The sequence below is a fragment of the Fusarium odoratissimum genome (genome assembly GCF_000260195.1).
Source record: "Fusarium odoratissimum NRRL 54006 unplaced genomic scaffold supercont1.8, whole genome shotgun sequence".
In the NCBI taxonomy this organism is placed as follows: Eukaryota; Fungi; Ascomycota; class Sordariomycetes; order Hypocreales; family Nectriaceae; genus Fusarium; species Fusarium odoratissimum.
The window spans coordinates 575,264-585,469 of NW_022158694.1; the positions used below are offsets into that span (position 1 = coordinate 575,264).

Consider the following 10,206-nt stretch of genomic DNA (forward strand, 5'->3'; position numbering starts at 1 on the left):
AACCAGTTGCGGCTCTCACTCTGTTGGCATCTCGCTTTCATTTGATATAAGGCGTCATGTAAAGAGTTTGTTGATATGACAGAAGAAACTGATTGGACAAGAATCAAGCCAGGACGAATTATAAAAACTGTATCTAGACACTTACCAAGGAGGCTGCCGAAAAGATTCCTTACCAACAAACTGTTGACATAGATGATAGTCTAAACGAATTTCAACGATCGATGACTCTCAATCACAAGTTGGATTCATTCTCAGAATACATCATTAATGGATGACGTTGAATAATGCCGATCTCATCGCTCTCAATGGATTGAAGTTGGTCAAAGGAACGTGATCGTCAGGTTAACCATCTCCATTCGCTATGGTTTTGAGAGACATTTCCGTTTTAGCCATCATTGTTTGCTCGTGTTCCGCGGCGAGACACCAGAATCTGTCTCAATCACCACAATGCCCATAATGCATATCAGGACCTTGCTTGTGTCTCGGGGGAATCCTACTTTCTTTTACCCGAATCCATTGCATCGGTCAGAGAGGCGAAGCCTTCCCCGTTAACAATTACATTCTTCCCATGTGGCAATTGACTTATTACAAATCAAGCCATGAATTTGCAATGAACTATTGGCACCTTCGTGCAAACTCTCTTCTTGCTCAGTGTCAATTCATTTTCAATCTCTTCCTTCTGTAAGCCTCCAAGCCGTGCGCCAGGCTCATGGGAGCTTCATGAGTCTCGGCCCTGCCAAGAGTGGTAGTGGTGAAAGCTATTGATAAATATAAGAGCCCAGAAATCACAGCTTGGAGCTATCAGCCGGGTAGTCTATATTTGATAGAAATTTGACGCCGCGGCGAGAGCTTCGGTGCACCCGCCTTGTAGCCGTTCAATAGTTCAACTCGATTTACTCACTTCGAGCATCAATGCTAGGTCTACTCTTTGCCATTCCTGGGACAGTTTTGTTCCTAATGATCAATTCGGGGCTCTCGCTGTGTAGTAGTTACTGTCGTATAGAGGAGTAAAATCAATAAAAAGTAGGGTACACAGTAGTGAAACTTGACAAATTATAATAATAAAATACCTAGAGGGCTTAAATCTTTCCAGGTCTAGACTTGACAATCTGATTTAAATTACAAAAATGTCTGGCTCCTTGAAAGCGTTGTATTATTGCAAATATACCTACTTAGTTATGTTTACTTAGTTGAGTCATGTAAACTGAAATCCTTTAAGTGAATGACTACTTGTCTAGCGTGAGGATCACGCCAACTTGGAAACAGTAAAAGTTTATAAAGTCAGACCAATGGCTACCCTATAATTAATACATCAATGTGGCGTGTTTATCGACATGAAGGGAAAACGTGTCACCGTGCACACTGAGTCTTCTGAAGGGGTATTTACGAATTACATCAAATGTCAAAAAGTTATCGAAGCGACGCAGGCCTGATTCGAACAGACGCCTCCGAAGAGAATAGATTTCTAGTCTATCGCATTAGACCACTCTGCCACTGCGCCTTTTGCTTATACTTTTTCCTCCGACTCTCAACACATGTTGCTGGCACCACAGCAAAGCCCGGCCGCGAATAGAGGCTTTGTTCTGCTGAATCGTGACACTATTGGACCCATCTCATTCCCAAGCCAGAGTGCTTCTTGAGAATACGGAATATGCATAACAGTTTGTTCTCGGGATTGCCTAAGTTTTATAATCTCCATGTCTCAGATGTGTCCGCTGGTATTGCACATTAATGTCTTACCCTGATACAAGCAAGACAGGTTTTCTCCGACAACCGAATACAGTTCATTGTCCTCATTGTTTCTGCTGCGTCTAGACCTTTGTTGATGAAAACGTTGCCCAGCCACAACAGATTGCCGCAATTTCGTGGTAATCAAACCGACTCAGATGTCCAAAGACAATTTAAGAAAATGTCAAGAATGATCAAGAAAGCCAGGTTTCTTGCTAAAGTATACTTAAGTATGACATCTCTCGTAGTTGAAACCTTGGCAACAACACTTCACCGGTTTTACGTAAGGATGCCGAGTGAATTGTTTTCATTTCCCTTCAGTTATGACCTAGAAAAATACACCAGAAGATGACTCTACGCTAGGTAGATATCAAAGTCACTCGATTGTTTTGGTGTTCGTAAACTACACGTTCCATATTACCCTTCTCCAAAGCTCACTATATCCGGGACCTCCTAAAACGGTCACATTGGCTAGAATAGTTTGATAGATGTATGGGATTTATTATCTATGGCAGCGTATGCATTACTACCTGGTTACATTGATTCTGTTCAGCAACCTACATTAGCTCTGCAAAGTGGAAAATATATACGTAAATAATTTCCCCTTGCACAGGCTCGATACTCTCAGCTCAAAGCCTCAGCAGAGAGCTCCATGAGTCCCCGCAGACCCCGCGATTGCCCCGCGCTGAGGGTACGTGCAGAGCTTCGAGCATGTCGCGATAAGATTATGACTGATAGAAAAGAAACATGGAGTATCAGTGAGCAACTACCTATTGCATCGGACACCCCAAGTGATATTTTGCGCCTAGAATTTAAAAAAGCATTCCGCGAGTGGATTTCCAGTGGCCATAGACAGAGCTGCACCAGAGGGCAATCATCAGCTTGCGAGCGGAGAAACTTTGCCCCGCATCCGGACATCCCACCTTTATCGGAACCCCGCCAATTTTTTTTTCTTCCTGCTACAGGACGTTGGCGTACAAGCGTCAAGGCGTATCTTGCTTTGAACTCGCAAATCCATTCACCATGCACCACGTCCTGATCGGCGAGTCGTGCTACACGGCTTCTGAAGTCCAGAAGCTCGTGCAGCGCATCAATGATCAGAGTCCCGTCAAGGTTGCTAAGCTCACGGGCTCCTGGCAATACTACCTCGACCTCGAGACTGAGGATGCCGCCGTTCTCGGCAGCATTAAGAAGATCCTCGAGGCCATTGAGCAGCCTACAGATGCTCCCTCAACCGGCGACAACAAGAATGCCATCGATATCTACGTCAGCCCCCGGAACGTTTCCCCATGGAGCTCCAAAGCTACCAGCATCGCCCTCGTCTGCGATCTCAAGACCGTTAACCGCATCGAACGAGGTCGAGTCATCCATATCGAACTCGAGGATGGTTTCAAGGGAGAGGAGGATTTGAGTTTCCGGGACATCCTGCATGATCGCATGACAGAATTTTTCAGCCTTTCTCCACCGGCCCTTGATACCATGTTCGCTCATGGTGCTCGAAACCCTCTCGTCGTCGTCGACATCTTTTCCGATGAGCGCGGTCCCTTGGCCGCTCTCCAGGACCATAACAAACAGGCTGGGCTTGGTCTCGACCAACCCAATATGGAGTACTTGGTTAAACAGTACACTGCTCTTGGTCGATCTCCTGTATGACTCATAAGTCCGACGTTGAAAATCAAATACTGATTTCAGTAGAACGACGTTGAGCTGTTCATGTTTGCTCAGGTCAACTCTGAGCACTGCCGACATCATGTCTTTAATGCTTCGTGGACAATTGACGGTGTCAGCCAGGAGAACAGTTTATTCGGCATGATTAAGAACACCCATAAATCAAACCCCGAATATGTCATCAGCGCCTATTCTGATAACGCGGCCGTGTAAGTATTGGTTATATAAATATAATTCCGGTTGGGGATCAAGTATTCGGGCTTGTTTGCTAACATTCATTTGTAGCCTTTCCGGTGACGAGGGTAACTACTGGGCTCCAGACTATTCCACCGGAAGCTGGAAGCTCACCCGCGAGGTTGTCCAGCCTCTCATCAAGGTTGAAACGCATAACCATCCCACTGCCATCTCCCCCTTTCCCGGTGCCGCAACCGGAAGCGGTGGTGAGATTCGAGATGAGGGCGCTGTTGGGCGTGGCTCTTCTCCCAAAGCTGGTCTTGCCGGTTTCTGGGTTTCTGATCTCTTGATTCCCGGCAACAAGAGGCCATGGGAGCTTGATATTGGACGTCCTTCTCACTATGCCTCTAGTCTTGACATCATGCTGGAGGCCCCAATTGGCTCTGCTCGCTTCAATAACGAGTTTGGTCGTCCTGCCCTGACCGGTACTTTTCGAACTCTTCTCACCAACGAGGCCGGATCCGACGTTCCAGAGTACAGAGGATACCACAAGCCAATCATGATTGCTGGTGGTATCGGTAGCGTTCGACCCCAGCATGCTCTCAAGGAAGAGAGCCATGTTGAAGAGGGTGCCCACGTTATTGTCCTGGGTGGTCCTGCAATGCTGATTGGTCTTGGTGGTGGTGCTGCCTCCTCCAACACCGGCAGCGATGCCACAGCGGATCTTGACTTCGACAGTGTTCAGCGCGGAAACCCCGAAATGGAGCGACGAGCCCAGATGGTCATCAACACTTGCGTCGCCCTTGGACCAGAAAGTCCAATTGCCTTTATCCACGATGTTGGTGCTGGCGGTCTCTCAAACGCTCTTCCTGAGCTTGTGAAAGACGCTGGGTTTGGAGGCAAGTTCGAACTTCGACAGGTTGAGAGCGCTGATAACTCTATGTCTCCTCTTCAGATCTGGTGTAACGAGGCTCAGGAACGATATGTTCTTCTCGTCAACAGAGATGGTCTCAACCGCTTCACTAGCATCTGCCGACGAGAGCGATGTGGCTTCTCTGTTGTCGGAACTGCCGTTACCAAGGATGAGAGTGGTGTTTCAAAGCTTGTCCTCACTGATCGTGAGCCTACAATTCAGCCTCCCGTTGATCCCATCAACCTTCCTATGGATGTTCTCTTCCCTCCTGGACGACGAATCTCGAAGGACGTTCAACGTGTTGAGAAGAACCTTCGTCCCTTTGACGCCGTCAAGAGTCTCACCGAGCACTGCGGCAGCTCTGACATTGGCTATTTGGTCACTAAAGCTACAGAGTTGGTTTTCAACCTCCCCTCTGTTGGGTCAAAGAACTTCCTCATCACTATCGGTGACCGTACTGTTGGCGGTCTGTCTGTTCGAGACCAGCTTGTTGGTCCTTGGCAGACTCCAGTTGCGGATGTCGCCGTCACCCTTACCAGCTTCAGTCTTGATGACAAGAAGCGACGTGGTGAGGCCATGGCCATGGGTGAGAAGCCTAACCTCGCTCTCATCTCGGCTGCCGCATCTGCCCGTATGGCTGTTGTTGAGAGTTTGATGAACCTTGGTGCAGCTGACATCAAGCCTGGTCCCGTCAACGGTGATCTCAAGCGCGTTAAGCTCTCAGCCAACTGGATGGCCGCTGTTGGTCACCCTGGCGAAGGTGCTGCTCTTTACGATGCTGTTCAGGCTATCGGCATGGAGCTCTGCCCTCAACTTGGCGTTTCAATTCCTGTCGGAAAGGATTCTCTGTCCATGAAGGCCTCCTGGAAGGACAAGGAGACCTCTGAGTCTCAGACTGTCACTGCTCCTGTCTCACTGGTCATCTCAGCCTTCAGCTTGGTTGAAGATGTCCGCAGCACATGGACGCCCCAGCTTCGCCGTGTTGAGGAGGTTGGCGAGTCTGTCCTGGTCTTCGTTGATCTTGCTCAGGGCTTCCGTGCTATGGGTGGCTCCGCTCTTGCTCAGACACTCGGTCAAATTGGTAACGAATCTCCTGATGTTCGCGATGTTCAGATCATCCGTGACTTCTTTGATGCTTTGTGGCAGCTTCATCAGGAGGACATTGTCCTCGCATACCACGATCGATCTGATGGTGGTCTGCTCACAACTGTTGCCGAGATGATGTTTGCTGGCCGATGCGGCGCTGATATTTCTCTTGACAGCCTTGCTGAGTCTGAGGACAAGGTGCTCGATGCCCTCTTCAACGAAGAGTTGGGAGCTGTCTTCCAGATCCGCCGAGGTGACGAGATCAAGTTCAAGAGGTGCTTCGCAACATGTGGTCCTCCTCATGGTCTTATCAAGACTATCGGCTATGTTCGCCCTACTAGCAAGCAATCTCTCCTTGTCAAGTACAGGTCAAAGACCATCGTTGACCTGGAGCGTGCCAAGATCCAACAGTGGTGGACTAGCACTTCTTACGAGATGCAGAAGCTCCGAGACAACCCCGAGTGCGCTCAGTCCGAGTTCGAGGCTATTCAAGATAACAGGGATCCTGGTCTACACTACAAGCTCAAGTTTGACCCTGCTGATGTCAGCCTTCCAGCTCTCACAAGCATCAAGAGCCTAGTATACAAGCCCAGAGGTAAGATCATAAAGTGCTGAACGAATCGGGTATATGCTAACATCACGCAGTTGCCATTCTTCGAGAGCAAGGTGTCAACGGTCACGCCGAGATGGCCTTTGCCTTCCGAGCTGCTGGCTTTGACGCTGTTGATGTTCACATGTCTGATATCCTTGACGGCTTCTCTCTGGACGGATTCCGAGGTCTTGCTGCCTGTGGTGGTTTCTCGTATGGGTAAGTAAACCCATTACTGGCGTTATGCCGAAATTTACACGTTCTTGCAATGACACTAACATCCGATAGTGACGTTCTCGGTGCTGGTAACGGTTGGGCCCAGTCTATCCTGATGCATGACGGTGCTCGCAAGACGTTTGAGGCTTTCTTCAAGCGTCCTGATACCTTCTCACTAGGTGTTTGCAACGGCTGTCAGATGCTGACTCGACGTGAGTTCATACCTCGTTCGTTGGTTTTTAAATCATACTAACAATCTTTAGTCAAGGAGTTGATTCCTGGAGCCGAGCACTGGCCAACATTCGGTATGTCGTTCTGCTTGTATTCGCGGCGGTGGAGGCTAACCATGTCCAGTTGAAAACGCCAGCACCCAGTTCGAGGGCCGATACTCGATGGTGACCATCGAAGACAAGTCCGAGAACTCTGTCTTCTTCAGTGGCATGAGCGGATCCTCGTTCCCCATCGTCGTTTCTCACGGTGAGGGCCGGGCGGCTTTCTCTTCTGCCAACGACTTGCAGTCCGTCAACGACTCAGGTCTTATTCCCTTCCGATATGTCGACAACTACGGCTCCGTTACAGAGAGATACCCCTTCAACCCCAACGGCAGCCCTCAGGGTATCGCAGGTGTGCAGAGCAGGGACGGCCGTGTCGTCGCCATGATGCCTCATCCCGAGCGTACCATCATGGCCGACGTTGGCTCATGGAAGCCTGAGCGCCAGCTGGCCGAATGGGGACATTATGGTCCTTGGTTCCAGCTCTTCTTGAACGCTCGTAAATGGGCCGCTTAAAATTAAAAAGAAATTTGCATTTTGGTGTTCGGGCTATTGGGATGTTTACGGTCATGCAGAATGGGATATGAGGTAAGGAAGGTAGAATGTTAAGTTTAACTAGAGAAAATGATTGATACTAGTAGCCAGTGGTTTTGCGAGTGTTCCATTGTGATGCTAGGTCAACAACTCAATACGCGGCTTTGACTATAGCGAGACTTTTACACAATGCGTTCAGTCTAAAAACTATCGCATTACCCTTTTTCTTCAACTGTTTTAGCCTACACCTTTGGATCTGATATGTTCTGTTTTTGTTTCGCAACATCACGTACATTTGTAAAGAGAGGTCGGAACGCGTGTAGTATTTATGGTAGTGAATGCGCGCACAATCCCCTACGTCCTCACCGGCTGTATAAACATTGCAGTTTTCATATCATAGGACAGCATAGGATTCAGTTTCATTGGCGATCATCATAAATATCTCGTATCTTGACCAAAATCTAGATTTACTGTACCATTTGAGGGTATCAAACGAACTACACATGATGAATAGGATTGCCTGCACTCCTGGCCTGCGCAGCAGTTGCTTTCAAAATCTCCTTCTCCTCTTGACCGCTGTTGTCTCCAAATACTTGGTCCATCTCCTCTAGAGATCTGCCCTTAGTCTCAGGGACAAGGAAGTATGCCCAGGCAGCAGCAATAGCGCACCAGGATCCGTAAAAGACATATGTGCCAAATCCAATGGACTCAAGCATAGGAGGAGTAATAACACCTATATATGTTGATTAGCGAGGCTTCTTGTAAGAAAGGGCTATATAAGACTCACCAACAATAAAGTTACAAATCCAGCAGGTTGCAGTTGAAAGGGCTACACCCTTAGATCGAGTTGCACTGGGAAAGACTTCTGACGGCAGGGCCCAGCCGAGAGGTGAGTATGAAACTCCATAACATAGAATGAAGATGAAGGCCATAGCGACACACCCCCAACCAGCAGCTGCATTGGCCTTCCAGTCATGGGAGAAGATGCCAACAAGAATAGCCATGATTCCCCACGAAACAGCACCCCCAACACCACCAAAGATGGCCAGAGGACGGCGACCAACTCGATCTATGATAAAGAAACAGACACCAACAGCAACTAGCTGAAGAACATTAAAGATACCAGACATGGTAAGAGACATCTCCTCAGACTGGCCAAGTGACTGGAAAAGAGTCGGAGCGTAGTAAATGAAGGCGTTGATTCCGCTGAATTGTTGAAAGAAGAGAATTCCACAACCCACGGCAGTTCTTCGCCATGTCTTGGGGCTAAACAAGTCAAGCCAAGTCAAGACTTCAAGCTTGAAGCCCTGTTTACCAGGGTGGCGGCGCTCAAGCACGGTTTTCTGGAATTGCGCCTCGGCGATAATGCCTTGATACTCAGTAAGGACTCTAGAGTCGTCAGGGGGAAGACGACGCATTCGAGATAGATTACTGAGAGCATCTTCTGTGCGTCCAACAAGGGCAAGCCATCTGGGCGAGTAAGGGAAGAAGAGGATTCCAACTCCGACAATTGTTGCAGAGACCATTTGAAGGCCAAGAGGAAGACGGAAGGCGATGTCGCCCTCCAGGTGACGAGTTCCATAGGTGATATAAAACGAAACAACTACGCCGGCACAAATAGATATAGATTCGAGAACAAGAAGAGTCCCTCGCAGATTCGGGGGTGAGATTTCGGAGATGTAAAGAGGAGCTCCCTGGAAAGATATCAGACAAGTTCTCTTAAGTTATATGGGTTTGAGACTTACCAATGCAAGAGTACCGACACCTATTCCACCCACTGTGCGACCAAGAACGAGCATTTCATAGTTGACCGCAGCAGTTTGAAGTATAGCACCAATATTGAAGATCACAACAACAACAGCCAGAGCCTTCTTTCGGGAGATCTTATCGGCCATCCAGGGCATGAAGAAACAGCCCAAGAAAGCTCCAAACTCCAGCATGCCAGTCATGAAGCCCTTCCCAAAGCCAGAAGCTGCCCTAGGAAAGACATCATGGAACTGAGGCATGACATTGATGATGGAAATAACGCCTTGGTCATATCCAAAAGAGAAGCCGCCTAACGATGCGAGAAATGCAGCTCCAAAGACAAAAGGGGACTGTATAACGCCCCGTATACCTCCGGGGCCATAGGCGACGCTGTCCGCGAGTTTGGTCGGGAGGTCTGCTGTAGGTACGATGTTGATGTCTTCTATGGTACCATCATCTTCATCATGGAGAATTTTGTCATCTTTGGAAGACATGGTTAGTAATAGAAGGATAAGGGGTTATGTGGAGCGCTGGATGTTGGGTTACTAGTGTTCATGGAACTGTTTGGAACGGAGAAGCACGACTCGATCAGGATATGACAGACTTTATATACTGACAAGAAGACTACAGTTCTCTGGATAAACTTCCGAAGCTACTCAACGGCTGGAGTGGCTGTTCTAATTCTCTTAGCTCCGAAACCTAATTCAGGTACCTTCACAGTCTTTACTCCACGCCCTTAAGCCAAACACAGGCAGTATAATGACGACTAACTGTTCCCAACGGCGCCACCCGGACAGTCAAAAACTGGAGAACGCGAGTGATGACGGGACGTTGTCATGAAGGAGTACGCATACATGGGATGTGGCTAAGATATTGTGCGGGGAATAAAGTTCATCATCTGGGGTTTGGTCTGGGGAATATCAGGGAGGATGCAAGGATTCGTCGATCATATTATACAGACTTGATAGTGATGAGAGATTAAGGAAACGCCTCACCGTGACATGGAAATGCATTCGCTTCTTCTCAAGATTGTGTCAGGTCCTCTAGGCTCTGAGAACTTGAATGCTTTGCAACTGAATTTGAATTCCAAGTGTCTAGATGCATCTTTGGAGTTGGAGTTCAAGGTCTAAAGCTCGTGGTATCCTTCTCCGAATCTTGTTTCATCCCCAGGACGCTAGACCTCGACAGAGAATGATCGGCATTTACCTACTCGGCGATATTGCAACACGACTCATGATCCGGCCTACAGGTCCATGGCTTACTTTATGCTCCCTGATTGT

The 10,206-nt window shown here is 48.2% G+C and overlaps 2 protein-coding genes and 1 non-coding gene across 4 annotated transcripts; 1 reads left to right on the top strand and 2 right to left on the bottom strand.

The window, feature by feature from the left end:
* Positions 1-1,419: 1,419 nt before the first annotated feature.
* FOIG_05991 lies at positions 1,420-1,501 on the bottom strand. Its single transcript has one exon. It is a non-coding gene; the product is annotated as a tRNA-Ser (tRNA).
* A 1,191-nt stretch (positions 1,502-2,692) lies between these two features.
* FOIG_05992 (phosphoribosylformylglycinamidine synthase) lies at positions 2,693-7,536 on the top strand. 2 transcript variants are annotated; one of them, XM_031204927.1, is made up of 7 exons: positions 2,693-3,375; positions 3,424-3,605; positions 3,682-6,164; positions 6,215-6,377; positions 6,447-6,586; positions 6,638-6,679; positions 6,729-7,536. In XM_031204927.1, the coding sequence occupies exons 1-7, from the start codon at positions 2,752-2,754 to the stop codon at positions 7,160-7,162; spliced, it is 4,068 nt and encodes a 1,355-aa protein (XP_031065176.1). In that variant the 5' UTR covers positions 2,693-2,751; the 3' UTR covers positions 7,163-7,536. The 2 variants fall into 2 exon arrangements, with proteins under 2 accessions (XP_031065176.1, XP_031065177.1); XM_031204928.1 differs by having other exon boundaries at positions 2,693-3,605.
* A 141-nt stretch (positions 7,537-7,677) lies between these two features.
* On the bottom strand, positions 7,678-9,420 carry FOIG_05993 (uncharacterized protein; the record flags this gene model as incomplete). The annotated part of the gene is made up of 3 exons (XM_031204929.1): positions 7,678-7,913; positions 7,968-8,874; positions 8,926-9,420. The coding sequence occupies 3 exons, from the start codon at positions 9,418-9,420 to the stop codon at positions 7,678-7,680; spliced, it is 1,638 nt and encodes a 545-aa protein (XP_031065178.1).
* Between the last annotated feature and the right edge of the window lie 786 nt (positions 9,421-10,206).